This window comes from Pan troglodytes, chromosome 16 (assembly GCF_028858775.2).
Source record: "Pan troglodytes isolate AG18354 chromosome 16, NHGRI_mPanTro3-v2.0_pri, whole genome shotgun sequence".
In the NCBI taxonomy this organism is placed as follows: Eukaryota; Metazoa; Chordata; class Mammalia; order Primates; family Hominidae; genus Pan; species Pan troglodytes.
Window position 1 is genome coordinate 34,876,223 of NC_072414.2, and position 22,300 is coordinate 34,898,522.

The 22,300-nt window shown below is 40.9% G+C and overlaps 1 protein-coding gene across 9 annotated transcripts in view; it reads right to left on the reverse strand.

The window, feature by feature from the left end:
* The window catches only part of TTBK2 (tau tubulin kinase 2), a 183,122-nt gene extending 162,067 nt beyond the window's left edge, over positions 1 to 21,055 (reverse strand). For 4 of the 9 annotated variants that reach the window (XM_063794820.1, XM_063794818.1, XM_063794824.1 and 1 more), the window contains exon 1: positions 19,211 to 19,344. Coding sequence is in view for 2 of the 9 variants with exons in the window: in XM_009428915.4 (XP_009427190.1) it covers positions 18,532 to 18,630 (99 nt within the window). In the remaining 7 variants the exon portion in view is untranslated. Of the gene's footprint in view, positions 1 to 18,531; positions 19,614 to 19,636 lie in introns of those variants that run through there. The other 5 variants (XM_016928065.4, XM_063794819.1, XM_054667442.2 and 2 more) reach the window with 5 other exon arrangements.
* Positions 21,056 to 22,300: the final 1,245 nt, after the last annotated feature.

The following is a 22,300-nucleotide window of genomic DNA, read 5'->3' on the forward strand; positions in this document are numbered from 1 at the left end:
CTCAAAATGAAGCAAGGAACTAAACCTAAGAGCTAAAATTATAAAATTATTAGAGGAAGGCCGGGCACAGTGGCTCACACCTGTGATCCCAGCACTTTGGGAGGCCGAGGCAGGTGGATCACCTGAGGTCAGGAGTTCAAGACCAGCCCGGCCAACATGGTGAAACCCCATCTCTACTAAAAATACAAAAAATTAGCCAGGCGTGGTGGTGCGTGCCTGTAATCCCAGCCACTCGGAAGGCTGAGGCAGGAAAATTACTTGACCCTGGGAGGCGGAGGTTGCAGTGAGCTGAGATCACACCATTGCACTCCAGCCTGGGCGACAGAGCAAGACTCCGTCTTGAAAAAAAAAAAATTATTAGAGGAAAACACAGGGGTAATGTATTCAGACAATGGATTTGACAATAATTTCTTGGATATAATACCAAAACAAAACAAAACAAAAAATAAATTTGGACTTCATCAAAATTAAAAACTTTTGGCCAGGCACAGTAGCATGTGCCTGTAGTCCCAGCTACTTGGGAGGCTGAGGTGGGAGGATCTCTTGAGCCCAGAAGTTCAAGTCCAGCTGGGCAAAATAGTGAGACCTCGTCTCTAAAAAAAAAAAAAAAATTAATTAAAAAAAATTTAAAACTTTTGTGCATCAAAGAATACTATCAACAGAGTGAAAAGACAACCCACAAAATGGGAAAAAATATTTACAAATCATATATCTGATAAGGGATTAACATCTAGAATACATAAAGAACTCCTAAAACTCAATCAACAACAAAATAACAACCTGGAAGAAATGAACAAAGGACTTGAATAGACACTTGTCCAAAGAAGATATACAAATGGTCAATAAACATGAAAAGATAGCCCCAACATCACTAATCATTAGGGGAAATGCAAATCAAAACCACAGTGAGGGCCAGGGGCGGTGGCTCACGCTTGTAATCCCAGCACTTTGGGAGGCTGAGGCCGGCAGATCACCTGAGGTCAGGAGTTCGAGACCATCCTGGCCAACATGGTGAAACCCCATCTCTACTAAAAATACAAAAATTAGCCAGGCGTGGTAGAGCACGTCTGTAGTCCCAGCTACTAGGGAGGCTGAGGCAGGAGAACTGCCTGAACCCAGGAGGGAGAGGTTGCAGTGAGCCAAGATCGCGCCACTGCCCTCCAGCATGGGCAACAGAGCGAGACTCCATCTCCAAAAAAAAAAAAAACAAAACAAAACCAACCACCGCCAGGCGCGGTTGCTCATGCCTGTAATCCCAGCATTTCGGGAGGCCGAGGTGGGTGGATCACCTGAGGTCTGGAGTTTGAGACCAGCCTGACCAACATGGTGAAACCCCATCTCTACTAAAAATTCAAAATTAGCCGGGCATGATGGCAGGTGCCTCTAATCCCAGCTACTTGGGAGGCTGAGGCAGGAGAATCTCTTGAACCCAGGAGGCGGAGATTGCGGTGAGCCGAGATTGTGCCACTGCACTCCAGCCTGGGCAAGAAGAGTGAAACTCCGTCTTATGTATATTAAAAAAAAACCACAATGAGACACCAGTTCACTTCCATTAATATGGCCATTATAAAAAATAAATATGGCAGGTGCCGGTGAGGATGTGAAAAAATTAGAGCCATTCTGCATTGCTGGTGGGAATATAATATGGGACAGTTACTGTGAAAAACAGTGCGGCAGTTCCGCAAATAATCAAACAGGGCCAGGCGCAGTGGCTCAAGCCTGTAATCCCAGCACTTTGCAGGGCAGAGGTGGGAGAATTGCTTGAGCTCAGAAGTTTGAGACCAGCCTGGGCAACGTGGCAAAACTGTCTCTACAAAATATACAAATATTAGCAAGGCATGGTGCCGTGCACCTGTAATCCCAGCTACTCGGGAGGCAGGAGAATCACTGGAACCCAGAAGGTGGATGTTACAGAGAAGAGAGATCGCGCCACTGCACTCCAGCCTGGGCAACAGAGTGACACTCTGTTTCTCAAAAAAAAAAAAAAAAAAAAAAAAAAAAAAGAAAAGAAAGAAAGAAAGGGAATTCTTTTTAATTTTTTTTTTTTATTTGAGACAGTCTCGCTCTGTTGCCCAGGCTCTGTCGCCCATGAGCCACCGTGCCCGGCTGGGAATTCTTACCCATGCTAAAATGCAGATTAACCTTAAAGACATCACACTAAGTGAAATGATTCAGCACAAATGGATGAATATTATATGATTCCACTTATAATAGGTATCTAGAGTAATCAATTCAGAGACAGAAAGTAGAATGATGGTTACCAAGGGCCATGGTGAGGAGGTATGGAAAATTAGTGTTTAATGGGTATGGAGTTTCCATTTAGAAAAATGAAAAAGTCCTACAGATAGATGGTAATGATGGTTTCAGAACAATGGAAATGTACTTAAGGCCACTGAACTGTACACTTAAAAATGCTTAAAAAGAAAATCTTATGTATATTTTACCATAATAAAAAGAAAGTTTAAATTTTAAATAAGACTACTAGGCACTCCTCAGATGTAACTATAAAAGCCAAATAATTTTCACTATCTCACTCTAAATTACCAGTGGAAAAATCATGTGACAAATGGGTGGAGTCCTTCAGTACACTGAAATAAATCTAAGAACAGACTTGTCCCAATTAGGAACCGAACACTAGAAGAAAGACCAGGAATTCTATAAGACACCCAGGTTTGGCTGACTGCTTCTAAAAATGGCTCTCAATGACCATCATCTCCTGCTATTGATCCTTTCCCTTAAGTGTGGGCTGTATCTAGTGACTTACCGCTAATGAACAGCATACAGCAAAAGTGATAGGTTGTTACTTCCCAGATAGGTTATGAAAGACTGTGACATCTATCTTGCTCACATTCTCTCTCTCTGGCTCTTTCCACTTACTTGCTCTGATTAAGCGAGCTGCCATATCACCCTATAGAAAGGCCCACATAGCAAAGAATTGAGGCAGCTTCTGCTAGAATATTACATGATTCTGCTTATAATAGACCAATAGCTAGCAAGGAACTGAGGCTCTCAAACAAACTACAGGAATTGAATCCTGCCAACAATCATCAGAATGAGTTTGGAAATAGAACCCTCCCAAGGTGGGTCTTGTGATTGCTGCAGCATACCTTGATTGCAGCCTATGACTGACCCTGAAACAGAGTATCCACCCGAGTCATACCCAGAATCTTGACCCACAGACATCGTGAGATAATAAATGTTGTTTTAAAACACTAAGTTTTGAATAATTTGTTATGCAGCAATAGATAACTATATACCAGGCTTCACTGGTAATGGGGTGATAGTTTCTCAAAGTTATGCACGACCACAGGTTCCTTTTTTGTTCTAGATTATGGATTATACCTGAAAAATTAATAACTTAGCTACAGTACCAATATTGCCAAGAATTATTTTATATTTATTTTTTCAGTAAGATTTACAATAAAAAAAAAATCTTGGTGCAAGAACACTAGATACTGTAAGACAGAAATTAAATAAATTCCTCCTTGGTAATATCCTTAATGACCTAACATAGGAAGTAAATCGCATGCTAATGAATTCGGACAAAGATGCTAACTCTGGAGGTGTTGCCAAACAGACCCAAAGAAGATCAAAATATGGACAGAACATACTAAATGGAGATTCAACTTGTAAATGTAGAATAACATGTGGTGAAAAGTCATTTGAAAAAATTTGCTGGGTAGAAAAAGACTAAGAAAATAGCCAACAAATTAATAAGTAAACACTGACAATCCCCTAGATTATAAACTCCTTGAAGATGAAGACCCATATCATAATGATTATCCTCTGCCATAACCAAGTATTGAGCTTTGCAGTTAATCAATAGATATTTGGCGAAGTTAATTAAAGGGCTCAAAATGAGACATCAAACTGTATATAATTTTTTTTTTTTTTTTTTGATGCAGGGTCTTACTCTGTCGCCCAAGCTGTAGGGCAGTGGTACAATCTCGGCTCACTGCAACCTCAGCCTTCTGGGCTCAAGTGATCCTCCCACCTCAGCTTCCCAAGTAGCTGGGACTACAGAAACATGCCACCATGCCCGCCTAATTTTTGTATTTTTTGTAGACACAGGATTTCGCCATGTTGGCCAGGCTGGTCTCGAACTCCTGGACTCAAGTGCTATCCGCCCATCTTGGCCTCCTAAAGTGCTGGGATTACAGGCCTGTGCCACCACACTTGGCCCCAAACTGTATGTAATTTAAGTCATATAGATTCACATATACAAATAGAGTAAAAAAGATAAAGTAGAACAAAAATAAGAATGATAAGAGGCACAAAGGGAAGTTTTTTGTTTTGTTTTGAGACAGGGCCTCACTCTGTCACCCAAGCTGGAATACTGTGGCATAATCCCAGCTCATTGCAGCCTTGACCTCCTGGGCTCAGATGATCTCCCCGTCTCAGCCTCCCAGGTAGCTGGGACCACAGGCACACACCTAGCTAAATTTTTGGAGATACAGGTTTTGCCATATTGCCCAGGCTGGTCTCAAACTCCTGAATTCAAGAGATCTTCCCAACTCGGCTTCCCAAAGTGCTGGGGTTACAGGCATGAGCCACCATGCCCAGCCAGGAAATATCTTTTAAATTGTATAGGAACTTCAAGAAACATAAGCCAGACCAAACAAGACTTAATGAAAAGAACTCCCTAAAACAGTATTATCTGAGATATTAACATAACACTAAAGTTTATTGTCTTCTAACTCCAGGAACTCCTCACAAAATAGAGATTAAGACCAGACCACTGTACCTAGATTCAAATTCTGGCTATTGGGCCCATTAATTAACTTCTCTGTACCTCAATTTCCTCATCTATTAAAAAAAAGGGTAATGACAATCACTAAGCATTAAAAGTGCTAAGATATATGTAAAGTATTTATTCATCACAGTGCCTAATATACTGACTGTGCTCAATAAAACTGGCCGGGCATGGTGGCTCACACCTGTAATCCCAGCACTTTGGGAGGCCAACACAGGCCGATCACCTGAGGTCGGGAGTTCGAGACCAGCCTGACCAACATGGAGAAACCCTGTCTCTACTAAAAATACAAAATTAGCTGGGCGTGGTAGTGCATGCCTGTAATCCCAGCTATTCGGGAGGCTGAGGCAGGAGAATCACTTGAACCTGGGAGGTGGAGGTTGTGGTGAGCCAGGATCACACCATTGCACTTCAGCCCAGGCAACAAGAGCGAAACTCCATCTCAAAAAAAAAAAAGTAGTCGTTACTTATGTAATTCTGCATGTTTCCTAAACAACAGAAGAGAAACAGTCACATTCACAGACATAATACTGTCCAAAACAGTTCCTGTACCACTTGAATATTAAAGAAAATTATCATATTTGCACGGAGGCCCAGAATTGAAACCTATTATGCAAATACTACTTATCAAATTCATATAAAAATATTTTTGTCAGCAAAAGAAAATTACCATACTAATATGATTACAAATTAAATTATACCATTTGCATTGTTATAATTTTGCTTTTAAAGTTATTAGTAATAGAAAAACCCCTATCTTTCACCATATACAAAAATCAAATCAAAATGGATTAAAGACTTCTTGAATCTAAGACCTGAAACTATGAAACTACTAGAAGAAAACACTGGGGAAACACACCAGTACACTGGTCTGGGCAAAGATTTCTTGTGTAAAATCTCAAAAGCACAGGCAACCAAGGCAAAAATAGATAATTGGGATTATATCAAACTAAAAAGCTTCTGCACAGCAAAGGAAACAATCAACAAAGTAGACAACCCACAGAATGGGAGAAAATATTTGCAAACTATCCATCTGACAAGGAGTTAACCAGAATATACAAGGAGTGCAAACAACTCAATAGCAAAAAAAAATTAAATAATCTGATTTTTAAATGGGCAAAAGATCTGAATGGACATTTCTCAAAAAAAAAGACATTCGGGCCAAGAGCAGTGGCTCATGCCTATAATCTCAGCATTCTGGGAGGCCAAAGCAGAAGGATCACTTGAGCCCAGGAGTTTGAGGCCAGCCTGGGCAACACAATGAGACCCTGTCTCATTAAAAGAAAAAAAAAAGAAATACAAATGGCCAACAGATATATGAAAAAATGCTTAATATCACTAATCATCAGAGAAATGTAAATCAAAACCTCACAAAATAGAGATTAATATGATATCATCTCACCCCAGTTAAAATGGCTTATATGAAAAAGGCAATAACAAATGCTGGCAAGGATATGGAGAAAGGGAAACCCTCATACACTGCTGGTAGGAATGGAAATTAGTACAGCCACTATGGAGGCGCTATAGAGGTTCCTCAAAAAAACTAAAAATAGAACTTCCATATTATCCAGCAATTCCACTATTGGGTATATATCCAAAAGAAAGGAAATCAATATAGCAAAGAGATATCTGCACTCCCATGTTTATTGCAGCACTATTAACAACAGCCAAAATGGAATCAACCTAAGTGTCTATCCAGATGAATGGATAAAGAAAATGTGGTATACACTATGTGTATACACATTCAAAAGAATGAAATGCTGTTATTTGCAGTAACATGGATGGAAATGAAGGCCATTACATTAAGTGAAATAAGCCAAGTACAGAAAGATAAATGTGGTATGTTTTCACTCATATGCCAGAGCTAAAAGAGTAATCTCATGAAGATAGAGAGTAGATTGGTGGTTACCAGGGGCTGAAAAGGGGAGGGGAAGGGGGAAGAAATGGGAAAAAAAGAATATAAATATATTTATTGTTACTAAACTGTACATATAAAATGGTAAAGATGGTAAATCTTATTTGCACGTTTTACCTCAATTAAAAAATTTTTTTGGCTGGGCATGGTGGCTCACAACTGTAAATTCAGCACTTTCAGAGGCCAAGGCAGATGGACTTGAGCCCAGGAGTATGAGACCAGCCTGGGCAACATGGCAAAACCTCATCTCTACAAAAAAAAAATAATAATAATAATTAGCCTGGCATGGTGGCATGTGCCTGTGGTCCCAGCTACTCAGGAGGCTGAGGTGGGAAGATTCCTTGAGCCCAAGAGGCAGAAGTTGTGGTGAGCCAAAATCATGCCACTGCACTCCAGCCTAGATGACAAAGTGAGACCCTGTCTCAAAAAAACAAAGCTTTTAAAATAAAGTTAATAGAATTAGTTGATCAAAAAGGGAATAAAAATAAACCAATGCCACCTACTATTTTTAGATTGGCGAAAGTACAGATTAGGAGAGGCAAGGTGGCTCACACCTGTAATCCCAGAACTTTGGGAAGGTGAGGTGGGAAGACTGCCTGAGGCCAGGAGTTCAAGACCAGCCTAGGCAACATAAGATGCCGTCTGTAAAAATTTTAAAAATTAGTCAGGTGTGGTGGTGTGCATCTATAGTCCTAGCTATTCAGAAGGCTGAAGCCGGAGTATTGCTTGAGCCTAGGAGTTCAAAGCTGCAGTGAGCCATGATTGTGCCACTGCATTCCAGTCTGGGTAACAGAACAAGACCCTGTCTCAAAAAAAAAAAAAAAAAAAGTATAGATTAGTTCTCAAATATGTTTTAACTTGAAGCAAATTTTGAGTACTCACCCATATAAAGGAAGCATTATCATAGTTAATATCAAAGAAGAAAGTATTTAAATTAAAAAGTGAGGACTTTTGTACACCTCTAGTAGGAATATACTTTGTTGTTGCTTGTTGTTGCTTGCTAATCGTCCAGTGTACATGCCAAGGGAATGTACTTTGAAAATGGTATTGTACTGTATTATAAAAGAAAGCTGAAGATAATGCATACCCTGTGACTCAGCAACTCCTTTACTAGGTATACACCCTAGAAATACTTTTTCCCCATGTACACCAGCAAACAGGTACAAGAATGTTCATAGTCACATTGTCCATAAATGGTAAAAACTACAAACAACCCAAATGTCCAGCAAGAGAAGAATGGATAAATTATAGTATATTCGTCCTGTATATATATTCATATAGCAGCTTCTTACTGTTGCTGTAACAAATATGACAAATTTAGTGGCAAAAACAACACAAATTTATAATCTAATAGCTCCAGAGGTCAGAAGTCTGTGCTTCTACTGGGCTAAAGCTCTAGGGAGAATTTATTTCCTTACCTTTTCTAGCTTCTAGAACCCACCTGAATTCTGTTTTGTTGTTGCTGTTGCTTTGCTTTGTTTTGTTTTTTAAGAGACAGGGTCTCACTATGTTCTCCAGGCTGGAGCACAGTAGCTAGCTATTCACAGGCTCAATTCTTACACACTACAAAGTCCTGCGCCTAAGCGATCCTCCTGCCTCGCCTTCCAAATAGCTGGGAATACAAGTGCACCACCAGGCCCAGCTTGCCTGAATTATTTGGTTTATGGCCTCATCCCCCACCTTCAAAGTCAGTAGTATAGCATCTTCAAATCTCTCTCTGACTTTTGCTTCCGTTGTCACATCTCCTTATCGCTCTCTGACAAAGTATATGCCTCCCTCTTATGAGCACCCCCTTGTGATTACATCAGACCCACCCAGATAATCAAGGAAAATCCTCCTCTCGCAAGAGCCTTAATTTAATCATATATGCAAAGTCTCTTCTGCCACATAAGTTAACATATTCATGTGCTGGGGATTATGACATGAACATTTTGGGGGGCCATTATTGCACTTACCGCAAAACTACGCTAAAAAGAAAATGAAGAAAATATTGCTATACTGAACTACATGAATGAATCTCACAAACAACACTGAAAAAAATTAAGCAAGACAAAATAATATACACAATATGAGCCCTTTTACATAAAGTCCAAAAATAAGCAAAACTAAACTACGTTAAATGGAGATGCAAACATAGATAGTAAGTCCATAAAGAAAAGCAAAAATATTATTATCACAAATATCATAAGAATGGCTACCTTTGGGGTAAAGAAAGCAGGTGAAAGCCAGGCAGCTTACACCTGTAGTAATCACAGCTACTAGGGAGGCTGAGGATCACTTGAGCCCAGAAGTTTGAGACCAGCCTAAACAACACAGGGAGATCCCATCTCAACAAAACAATACAAAACAAAACAAAAAAGGCAGGTGAGATCAGGAATGGGATTCTGAGATGCTGACAACATTTTATTTATTGAACACTGGCTTTATAATTATTCCTTAAACTGCACATGTATGTTTTATATACACCATGATTAATATATCTTATAAAAAGAACAGTAACAGATAATAGTTATATAAACCAGAAACAGAGAAAGCCAGACATAGAATAGATTAGGCAACAATAATCTAGCAGTGTGAGAGAGAGTAGAAGAGTGCCCCATCTACACAATAAAAAAAAAAAAAGCCAGCTAACCTGTGAGTTGAGCATGAAGCAGAAATATAGGTTTGCAGTAAAGAAACAACCTTAGAAGCACGCACACAATTTACGTCCTCCTAATAGAGTACACATTTCTTGAGGTCAAGAGCATCTACTCATTCACTTCTACTCATCTAGCATCTAGCCTAATACCTACCATTGAACCTTTCACTAAATGAAATATCTTTCACCTCCCATACAGCTGAATGAAACTAAATAGTCCTCTGGCAAATAACTGGACAGTTGATTTGAAAATTTAACATATGCTCATTCAATAAATTGTCATGAATACAGGGAAGAGAAAAAAGAAGCATAATGCATAGCTTTGCCCTCAATGAGTTAATAATCAGGAGAAGAAAAGTTATTATTTCAAAAAATAATTATTTCCAAAATAGTCTTTGAATGAGAACACATAATACAGAAACAGAAATTAACAGTAACTATCTGGATGTAAAAGGTAAAAAAATAGGGGCCCGGCGCAGTGGCTCATGCCTGTAATCCCAGCACTTTGGGAGGCCGAGACAGGCAGATCACGAGGTGAGGAGTTCGAGACCAGCCTGGCCAACATGGTGAAACCCTGTCTCTACCAAAAATATAAAAATTAGCCAGGCATGGTGGCAGGTGCCTGTAATCCCAGCTACTTGGGAGGCTGAAACAGGAGAATTGCTTGAACCCAGGAGGCGGAGGATGCAGTGAGCTGAGATTGTGCCATTGCACTCCAGCCTCGGTGACAAGAGTGAAACTCTGTCTCAAAAAAAAAAAACGGTGAAAAAATAGAAAAAGTTAACCTACATCAATTTGTAAGGGCCAAATGCATACAAAAAATTGAATGGGGAGGTTAATACTAGCTAGGATTGTCATACAAAGTTTCTTACAAAAGGTGGATACGATTTGTAGAAGACGTCTGGTCAATTGCAAAATAGCCACACATTTCTCCCATTCCCGTACATACATTCCTTTGCAATGTGTCCTTGATACTTTGCAATGTGTCCTTGATACATATCCCATCGAGAGGTAGGACTGTGCTGGGCACTGTGGCACATGCCTATAATCCCAGCTACTAGAGAGGCTGAGGCAGGAAGATTGCTTGAGCCCAGTAGTTTAAATCCAGCCTGGGCAACATAGCAAGACCTTGTCTCTAACAAAAGAGGTAGAACATTCCTTTGGTTCCTTTCTCCTTCTCTGAAACTGGGGTTGGCCATGTGATTTGTTTTGGCCAATGGGACATTAGCAAACATGACCCAGAATCCTGAAAAGTACTTATACACTGGACTTGCCCTCTTTTGCTACTTTTGGAGCCCAGACTCATGAGAAGAAACTCAAGCTAGCCAACTGCCTCATATAAATGAGAACAAACAAGACCAAAACAAGTACTATTCAGCTGAGCCTAAACTGCCAACCCACAGAACAGTTAACTAATAAATAATTATTGTTTTAGCCTCTAAATTTTGAGGTGCTTTGTTTCAAGGCAAAAGTTAACTAAGGAGGTATGCAAAGGCACAGAAGAGGAAATAAGCATAACATACAAGTGCATGGGAAAATAAATGATAAGATTAATCTACATCAGGGGTGTCCAATCTTTTGGCTTCTCTGGGCCACAGTGGAAGAACTGTCTTAGACCACACATGAAATATACTAACACTAACGATAGCTGATGAGTTAAATACACACACACACACACACACACTACAAAAGCTCATAATGTCTTAAGAAAGTTTACAAATTTGTGTTGGGCCACATTCAAAGCCGTCCTGGGCCACGTGCGGCCCATGGGCCGCAGGTTGGACAAGCTTGGTCTCCGTGAAAAGGGTGCTTATTGGGAGAAAGAATACATAGGCCTGAAAGGTAAACTGAGTTCAAACTGCAAAAAACCAGGCTAGGAAGAGGACAGACATCATTCTGTTTCAGTCGGCAAGGTGGCACAGGGTGGGCCTGAAGGCACCCCTTCAGGAGCTGGAGGATGATATAATGTAAGAGGAAAAAGAGTCCATTTAGAAGACTATTACCATCACTATTATCTCTCAGGCTAAAGTAATAAACTCCTACATTTAGGAGGGAAACTAGATAATTCACCAAATAGCAGTTTTATAACTGTCATATAGTTTATATAAGATTCTACTCTTTGGCCAGGCCTGATGGCTCACACATGTAATCCCAGCACTTTGGGAGGCCCCAAGGTGGGTGGATCACCTGAGGTCAGGAGTTCAAGACCAGTCTGGCCAACATGATGAAACCCCATCTCTACTAAAAATGCAAAAAAAATTAGCTGGGCCTGGTGGCGGGTGCCTGTAGTTCCAGCTACTCCGGGAGGCTGAGGCAGGAGAATTGCTTGAACCCGGGAGGCGGAGGTTGCAGTGAGCTGAGATTGCGAGATCGTGCCATTGCACTCCAGCCTGGGTGACAAGAGCAAAACTCCATCTCAAAAAAAAAAAAAGTATCTAAATTGTTACGTTTTAAAATAAAACAAGATCATGTGTAGAAACAAGTTTACAAAGAGTACACACCAGCTAAATTTTTCAAGGCATCTAATATACTAATAAGCAACAGAAATAAGGTGCAAGGATAGGAAAAACCCAATGGGATTTTGTTTTTGTTTTTGTTTTTATCCCATAGATCTTAGCAAGAGCCCCTCTCAAGAGTTAGTAAAAAGAAATGAAGATTTGTAAAGAACCCCATTTGCTGATGGCAAAAGAAGAGAAGGTAAGTTTATTCACCACTCACACTTCAACTGTTCTTTATCAACTTTCAGGGGAGGTAAATTATACTTTGGGCAACCTGAAATCTCTCTGAGCTCAATAAATCTAAGTAAAATATCTATTGAGAGAGGCTGGGCGTGGTGGCTCACACCTGTAATCCCAGCACTTTGGTAGGCCGAGGCGGGCAGATCACGAGGTCAGGAGATCAAGACCATCCTGGTTAACACGGTGAAACCCCGTCTCTACTAAAAATACAAAAATTAGCCAGGCGTGGTGGGCGCCTGTAGTCCCAGCTACTCAGGAGGCTGAGGCAGGAGAATGGCGTGAACCTGGGAGGCAGAGCTTGCAGTGAGCCGAGATCACGCCACTGCACTCCAGCCTGGGCGACAGGGCGAGACTCCATCTCAAAAAAAAAAAGTAAAGAGAAGCTTTACAGGTCAGTATGGTTACAATTACTGACAACAAAAGTGTAAACAACCTAGTTTTCCTCTCCCTGGCTACCATACTAGCAACACATAAACAAATTCTTCCCTTATAGGAAGTACAGTATAACTTACATGACCAGATTGTTAAGGAAAACACTACACATTCCTTGGGTAAACAAAATCATTCCTCGGGTAAAATCTACTATAACCAAATCAACCGAGCAAAGCATTATGTCTATGATCTTCCCACTAACACAAAGAAAAATCAATACAGAACCTTTTCTGTATCTTCACTGCAATAACATTTTAAGTATATTAACTTTCTTTTTTTTTTTTTTTTGAGATGGAGTTTTGCTCTGTCACCCAGGCTGGAGTGCAATGGTGCTGTCTCGACTCACTGCAACCTCCACCTCCCGGATTCAAGCAATTCTCCTGCCTCAGCCTCCCAAGTAGCTGGGACTACAGGTGCGTGCCACCATACCCGGCTAATTTTTGTATTTTTTAGTAGAGACAGGGTTTCACCATATTGGCCAGGCTAGTCTCAAACTCTTGACCTCGTGATCTGCCCGCCTCAGCCTCCCAAAGTGCTAGGATTATAGGCATGAGCCACCACGCCTAGCCTTAACTTCCTTTTTCAAAAACAGCAAAACTGGCCAGCCACAGTATAATATAATATATCCTACTATATTTATCCTAATCACTTGTACATTTAATGAATCACCGATAAGCTGCTGGACCCTAGCTACAGAGACACTATAGCCATCTACTTGGAACACCTCTTTCTTGTAACCATGGCTTGTACTCTGGCTTCTGGTAACACAGTCCTAAGTTCTCATGGTTCAAACAGAGAGTGTAAAAACATAACATAGGAACTCTGTCAGTATTCAAGTAATTGAGGCTTGGGAGAATCCAAAGTAGAAACCCATATTGGAGGGAGAGCGGGGACTCTTTAGGACAAAACTCTTCCAAGTGTTCTGTGTTCTGAAAGAATTTGTCTAAAGCTGTTTCATGGGTTGTGTGGACATTTAATTTCAAATAGTCTTTTAAATTTAAAAACATTTATTTTGTCATTATTTATTTAATTATTTAACTAATTATAGGGATAATATATCCACTAGCCTCTGACTCTGGTGAAGTATGTAGAATGAACTGTGGCTGATGAAACAGAAACTTCTTCCCTGAACCCACCTCTTGACTGTTAGGTCTGTTAAATGCTCATGTCTGCATCTTCCCTTCATAATACTTGGAACACTTGTAATTCCTTCTCCTGCAAATCTCTGCTTCCACTATCTGTAAGCTCCAAAAGTGAGTAGATTATTTGTCTTGTTGGCTGTTAAATCTCCAACCCCTAGCACAGTAACATGGTAGATGCTTAGCAAGTATTTAATCAAGGAATGAGGCTACTGTTACACAGTAATCCCCTTTATCCATGGTTTCACTTTCTGCAGTTTCAGTTACCCGTGGTCAACCACAGTCCAAAAATATTAAATGGAGAATTCCAGAAATAAACAATTCATACGTTTTAAATTGTATATTGTTTTGAGTATGGTGATGAAATCTCAAGCTGTTCAGCTCTGTTGCACCTAGGACGTGAACCATCCCTTTGTCCAGCATGTATCCGCACCGTCTGTGCTGCCTTACTGTTTGTCACTTAGTAGCCATCTTGGTTGTTAGATCACTGTCTCAGTACAGCAGTGCTTGTGTTCAAGTAACTAACTCTTATTTTACTTAATAATGGCCCTAAAACACAAGAGTAGTGATGCTGGCATATTACGATAACTGTTCTATTTTATTAGCTATTGTTATTACTCCCTTACTATGCTTAATTTATAAACTTTATCACAGCTATGTATGTATAGGAAAAGCATAATTATCTATAGGGTAAGGTACTATCTGAGGTTTCAGGCATCCACTGGGGGTCTTGGAATGTATGCCCCTTAGATGGGGATGACTACAGTAGTTTAAAGTTTCACAGAGACCAAAGTAAGGTGGTAGCAATGGAAATAAAATGCAGAGGGCTAGGCATTGTGCCTCATGCCTATAATTCCTGCACTTTGGGACACTGAGGTGGGAGGATTGCTTGAATTCAGGAGTTCAAGACCAGCCTGGGCAACATAGTGGGACCCCACCTATACAAAAAATTTTAAAATTAGCCAGGTGTGGTGGCACATGCCCGTAGTCCCAGCTACCCAGGAGGCTAAGGGGGGAGGATTGCCTGATTCCAGGAGGTCAAGGCTGCAGTGAGCTACGATCATGGCACTCCAGCCTGGGCAACAGAGCAAGACCCTGTCTCCAAAAAAAGAAAGAAAGCAGAGGTTTTGTGTGGGTAAGATCCAGGAGAAATAGGGAGCAAAAAGAAAAAAGAAAAAAGAAAAGAGAGAGAGAGAATGTGTGTTTTGATCCTGTATGACTAAATGATAATGCCTTTATTTATAGAATTAAGGAAGTTAAAAAGAGAACTGACTATTATCTTGGATATGTTGAATTTTTTAAGTGCTAGGGAAGTCCAGCAGAAATGAAGTCCTAATCTAGTTTATTATCTACCATATAATTTAGCCTCCAGATGATTTTTCTTAAATCAAATTTCCATGAGAGGCAAGGCTCACATTTTTTTCTTTGGTTATTCATTTTTTCCTATTTTCCTCCCCTCATCTTTGCCTTATTGGTCATTGAAAAATGTTTTTTGTTTTTGTTTTTGAGACAGAGTCTCACTCTGTCACCCAGGCTGGAGTGCAGTGGCACAATCTCAGCTCACTGCAACCACCGCCTCCGGGTTCAAGCAATTCTCCTGCCTCAGCCTCCCAAGTAGCTGAGATTACAGGTGCATGCCACCACATCCTGCTAATTTTTCTATTTTTAGTTGGGATGCGGTTTCGCCACATTGGCCAGACTTGTCTCCAACTCCTGACCTCAACTGATTCAATTACCTACCTTGGCCTCCCAAAGTGCTAGGATTACAGGTGTGAGCCACCACACCCGGCTGAAAAATGGTGATAAAACTTTTAGATATTTTTGAAACTGAAGCACTTGGAGGATCAAGAAATTTAAAAAGACTTTACAAACTTCATCTATAATATATAACGTGGAAAATTCAATGTTGGAAAAATATGAACAAAATATAGTCTTTCAATGATCATATGGCTACAACAAGATGAGGGAAACTGCAACTCCATTTTTTTAAAGGCAACTACTTTGAAACTGCAGAAAGAAAAAGACAAATATAAAAATATTAATTATAAAGCCATTTTGGTAAAAACATATATAATGGCAAATATGTTTTCTAATTCAAACATTTTAAAATGCTGATTCTTGTTTTCAATAAAGATGTTAATTCTCTGTTTAAAAAAATAATGATTCTGAAAACATGGTTAAATCTCGATAGCTTACCAAAGGAAGCTAAGAAGCTACTTAGTAACTTCCACTCTTTAGGAGGCACTATTACATCCCAGATTCTTTTCAAAGGACACTTAAGTTTTTCACATTGGGAAGCTTTACCCTAACTGAAGTGAAAGCAAATTCCTATATACAATAAAAAACAGCTATAAACACTCCAAAACACCAAGGATTATACAGACAAAGGTTAAAAAAAAAATCACAGGAAAAAAAATCCAAAATGTTCACAAAAGTTTGTAAGTACTATATGTTCACTTAAGCATCAAGAATAAAGTCACATGACATTAATGAAAATATACTAAGAAGGCTATTTAAAAATAACCTACTGAAAAGATGAAACTATCTAGCAAAATTGACATTCATATTATGTTATAATATAATTTCAATCTGTATTATAAACCTATAATCAAGGATCACCAGACTTTAATGAGGCAGTTTTGAGTAATAATATGTGTTGTCCTTATGCTCAAAATTTAGTTCTAAAAAACTGAATTTTTTCATATGAACTTAAAGGCTCTTTCACCAAATATAGATGTATGATATTTAACTTGAAAGCTTTCAGTACTTTCAGCATAAAAGGTTCTATCCACTGAAGCCTGGGGAAAAAACTTCCACTACCACACATTGTTTACAATATGCTGGATGACAAAAAAAAAAAAGACTAGGAAATAAAACTGAATAAAATGTATTTAATTTCAAAAATCCATAAATATTGAAGGTATATTGCAATATTACTAATCAAACAGAAATAGCTCCAGCTACATTTTGAGTGTCTCTCAAAAACCTCAATAAGAGCAAAAAATGAATACATGACTAGAGTAATTTTGAGTAGCATACCCTCAAATTGAAAACACTGTTTGCTATATATTTATAAAAGAATATTTCCTATAGGATTTTTTTTAAGTGCGGAAAGAAGTAAGCTATAGCTATATTTTCCATAATTCTCAAAGACTTTTTATTTTACTGATCAACACAGTCCTTACTAGATCAATAATGATCCTAAACACTTTCCCTTGTCATAGATTTGTATTTATTTATTTATTTATTTTAAGAGATGGGGTCTTGCTCTGTCACCCAGCCTGGAGTGCAGTGGAGCGATCACAGATCACAGCAGCCTCAACCTCCGATCCACCCCCTCAGTCTCCCTAGTAGCTGGAACCACAGGTGTGAGCCACCATGCCCGGCTAAATTTTTGTTTGTTTTTTGTAGAGACAGGATCTCCCTGTGTTACCTAGGCTGGTCTCAAACTCCTGGGCTCAAGCGATCCTCCTGCCTTGGCCTCCCAAAGTGCTGGGATTACAGGCATGAGTTTTTTTTTTTCAAAGCAGCAAACATTTATTATCTCACACAGTTTCTCAGGATTCGAATCTGAAAGTGTCTTAGGTAGGTGGTTCTGGCTCAGAGTCTCTCATGAGTTGCAATCAAGCAGTCATCTGGATATGTTACTTTTTAAAGTTATAAAGCATATAAAAAAGTGGCTGCCCCCCACCAGAGTGAAATTTAAATTCCATGATCACAGCTAACTCGGATCTGTAATATTCGTTTACTTTGAAAAACCAATAACTTATCATTGCCACATTTTTAGTGCACTTTTTAGAAGTAAAATACCCTCGAAAATGGTCTAAATTATGCAAACTTCCCTTCTAGTATTACATTTAAAGATATTTGAAGCCCCACATAATTGAGTTCAATTTCCTAAAGCAAATGAGGTCTAACCTCTTGAAGATTTCCTGAAGTATTAAAATAATCAACACGTAAAATCAAAAGAAGATACAACAATCTAAAGTCATATATAATGCAATAGAGAATTTACTAAATTATGTATTAACCATAGTACAAGATAATGAGCAAGATATATTATTCTCAGCCCCCTAACCAATGTACAAATTTGCATCAACTTGATATTATATATTAAATTAATGAAGTTATGGACTTTAATTTCTTCTGTGTCTAAAACTGGAAGAGGGAAGAAAGCATTTCCTAACATTCTATCATAAAAGAAAAATGTTAAGAGAAACTTTCCTTTAAAACCATGCTTCATATGTCCCCTTCGGTGTCTTGATAAAATGTTATCATACAGGAAAACATAAGCTTCTAAATCAAAGATTTCCTTCAATGTTTTCAATTTGCATAGATCACAATATAACACACACATTATTTGAAACATTTTTTGACTTCAGACAAATGCCTCAAGATTAATCATATTAAGCTGTATTTGTCATCATTACTGCTTCTTTATTTAAAAAAAAAAGGAAATAAAGCAAGCAATACATAGCATTCAATTCCCTTGATAAGTTAAAATCATTTCCCCCTTCTACCCCCAAATGAACGTTATTCTATTCCATTTAGCCAAAGGTACACAGCCAACACATCTTTGTGGTATACTGTGGCAAATCAGGGTTTAGATACCAATGCAACTATTATCAATGGCTCAGAACCAAACATTGTAACAAAACACACTGAGTGGATCCTCCCTCTGCGTGTGTGTCTACATGTGCCCATTCATAACATGACCCTCCTACACACACAGAAACTCAATTTCTACTGAATTACAAAACATCTTCACATTATTAGAAGTGTATAATAAAACTGTCCTCTTTAATGTTCAAAGAAAGAATAATTTCTAAAGCGATGAGAGAGAAGAGTTAATACCAGGATTGCTGCTACCCATCAACTTTAATTCAAAGCAAAGTACAACTCAATGTCATTTTTACCTCTACTGTAGCCTCGACGGATACAAAATTAACTTCGCTGTAGAATAAAGTATCCTGGCATCCCAATGGATTATTTACTTCTCCGATTTGACAGAACATATACGTGAGTCTTTCGTCCCTCCCACAGCATCCCAGGGTGTCAACATCATCTCTGCCACAGCAAATGACGAGCAAATCCCTCAGATCATTACTTCAGCACCCTAAGTACAAGAAAGTCGCGGCCTTCACTGTCGTTACAACACAGCAAACAGATTCAGTAGTCCCATGTTCCTTTCCATTATAGTTGGGGAGGCGGGGTGGGAAATAAGCGCTCAGATTTCCTAGGAATCCTTCGTGTTCGGTGCTGGTACCAGAAGTGGCATGGGTACAAGTGATATGTGGGTCACCCACAGAGAGAGACGCAGAACGAAGCTTCGTGACCCTCCAAGTTCAGTGAAGACACCCAAAGCCTGGGGCAAAACGGGGCGGCAGCCTTCGGGGAAATCGGGCAGAACCAGAACGATCTCCGAGATGGAGAGTGACGGGGTCTGGCACGAGCCCCGGGCTTGCGGCGACCTGAAAGTCCCCAGTACCCCTCCCCTCCTCAGCAGGCTCGGTCACTCGGCGAGGGGTGCGGCCGGAGGAGGGGGTCGAGACCGGGGGAGGGCGGCGCCCTGGGGGGTCGGGGGGTGTGTCCTACCTGGGCCGTGGCGGACGCAGGGGTTTCTGGAGGAGGGCTCTGGTCCAGCTCAGGACCGGGACCGGCGGGGGTTAACCCTCGGCAGGCGGGACCGCCACTGCCTGCCCATCCCCCACCGCCGACTGCGGCGGGACCCGAGCGCGGCTTCCAGGGCGGGCCGGCTGGGTAGTCCCCTGGGGTACCGTCCGCGTTTACTGGCGGCGGCGGCGGCTGCTGCTGCTGTTACTGCTGCTGCCGGCTCCCCCAAGCCGCTGCTCTTGTGCCAGCACCTGCTCCCCCTCCTGCCGCCGCCGCCGCCTCGTCCCCACCGCTCCCATCGCCGCTGCGGCGACTACTGCAGCGCCCGCTGACCCGACCCGACGTTATTCTCCCCCCTCGTAACCCGACACAGCCTAGCCCACCTGCCCTGCCAGCGCGCACGCCCACCTCTCCGCTACAGGTGCTGATTGGAGAGTGCGTTCCGAACTCGCAGCGTCGGTTGGCTAGTCCCATTGCCTATCACGAAGGGGGCGGAGAGTCGGGCAGAAACCGTCTCCGCCCCCCACCGGAGAATTGCCGCTATCTTCAGGTTTGCCTGAGAGGGCGAGTTACCGGGAAAGGAGCATCACAATGGCAGCGCGCATGCGCCTAAGAATTCTGGGCCTCGTAGTTCCAGCCATAGCCGCAACTCCCCGCCTGTCCCGAGGAGAGAAGTAGGGCTTCCGAGACAAGTAGTTTGCGCACATAGGTGTTCTCCTAGCGTGACAGTTAAATTGGTTATAGAGGGATGGTTGGGACCCCATGGTTGGGCTTTTCGGAATAAAATCGGAAATGCTTTGTCACGATACGAAATTACACACTGAGGCAGTCGCGATGAAGGGCCCAAATCGTGAGGCCCTGCAAGCCTTAAGGATCCATCCTCTTCCTCAGCATCAGCGCTGACAGGATCCCGCAAATTGGCGCCGTCCCCAGAACCGCCTAACGTGAAGCTAATAATCTTTGGGGGACTGGGGAAGAGCCTTAGGTGTGACGAGGAAAGGAGATGGGCACTTCCATAAACGAATGTCAACTTGGAGACCGGAGTGTCCTTACGGTTTCACAACCCAAGAACAAGATTTCATTCCCTTTGTGAAACACCAACAGCTAAAGACTCAATGGCCAGCCCCGGTGCACACCAGTATGCGATGCTGAGCAAGTGTATGCCGGAGGTGCTTAAAGACTTTCAAAGAAAAGCGAGGAGGGCGGAGCAAGGACGCTGTGCAGGATGCGCTTCTATTTAGTGTTGTGTCAGTCGCTTTGGCGAAGGAAAACCTTAAGATTAAGCACCTCTCCCATCTTTGCCCACCAATGTACAGTAGAGAAAACACATGAAAAACGCTAAACAGCTTTCCTAAGGTTATAAACTAATCAGTGGCAAAACCAAAGCTCAGATCTCTCATATGCCCCATATCTAATGTCCTTTCTACTTAAGAATCACAATGATCCCCAGGGGTCTGCCATGAATGGAAAGAATGTAATGAATTATGAACTTCATTTTTACTTTAAATCCTTTTCTTCACTCAAGTGACATTGTCATTAAAGCTGATTAAGAATATAGAAAGGTAAATGACTAATCCTATATTCAATCTTGGAACTGTTCCTATAGAATCTGTTTCTTCTTGCTCAGGAAGTGCCACAGTCTCTTGCCATTCTTTTTAAAAACAGCAGGCATCTCTACTGTCTGTCATGTCCAGATCCTTGGATTGAAAGCAGGACAAAATGTACATTAAAGGCAAGTGATGATGTAGCTCATCTTGTTCTATGCAAACACAAAGATGTTGCCAAATTGTTTTTTATTTCTACTGATTAAAACCACACGTTACTTTTTCTATTACTATGTCTAATAGAGTACTTCATTCATTTCAGAGTATTGACCAATCACATAATTTGAATAAGAAAACATTAGGGTCTCTGTAAATATTTTTCTTTAAAATTAAAGAAGTTTATAGGGGCCAGGCACAGTGGCTAATGCCTGCAATCCCAGCACTTTGAGAGGCTGACGTGGGAGGATCACTTCAGTCCAGGAGTTCAAGACCAAACTGGGCAATGTAAGGAGACATAAGGAGACTCCTTCTGCACACACACACACACACAAAATTATCATGGAAACATGGATTTAAAATTTTTTTTAATTAGCCGGGCATGGTGGCATGCCCCTGTAGTCTCAGCTATTCGGGAGGCTGAGGCAGGAGGATCAGTTGAGCCCAGGAGTTCAAGACCAGCCTGGGCAACATAACAAGACCTTGTCTCTACACACAAAAAGTTTTTAGCTAGCCAGCCCTGTCTCTACTAAAAATACAAAAATTAGCCAGGTGTGGTGGCATGCACCTGTAGTCCCAGCCACTTGGGAGGCTGAGGCAGGAGGATTGCTTGAGCCCTGGATGTCAAGGCTGCAGTGAGCTATTATCGCATCACTGCACTCCAGTCTGGGCAACAGAGATACCCTGTCTTTAAAAAAGAAAAAAAAGTTTCTAGGGAAAAAATGTCCAGATTCATTGAAATTAGGCTTAGCAATAAAAGCCTCCCCTTTTCTCCAGTCTTTTCCATTTTAGAATTATTGAGCTGTCCCCAGAGATACTCTTTCAGTCAGGCTAAATGTCAATGTAATATGTTATTCAAGAGCTGGTACTGGAGTTTAGGAATCCCCTTTGAGTTATAGATATAGATAGATCTCAAGTATATATATAAAACTCAAATATATATGCATGTATCTCTTTTAAGAAATAAACTGAGCATAGTGGCTCACACTTGTAATCCCAGCACTTTGGGAGGCCAAGGCAGGAGGATCTGTTGAGCCCTGGAGTTGGAAACCAGCCCTAGCAACATAGTGAGACTCTGTCTCTACAAAATATATATTTTTAATTAGCTGGCCCCTGTAGTCCCAGCTACCCAGGAGGCTGAGGCGGGAGGATTGCTTGAGCCCAGGAGGTCGAGGCTGCAGTGAGCTATGATTGCATCACTGCACTCCAGCCTGGGTGACAACGCAAGACTGTCTCTAATACATAAATGTGGTAGCCAGCCTTCCAGATGGCCCCCAATGATCCCTACCTCACTTACTCTCATTCTTATTTA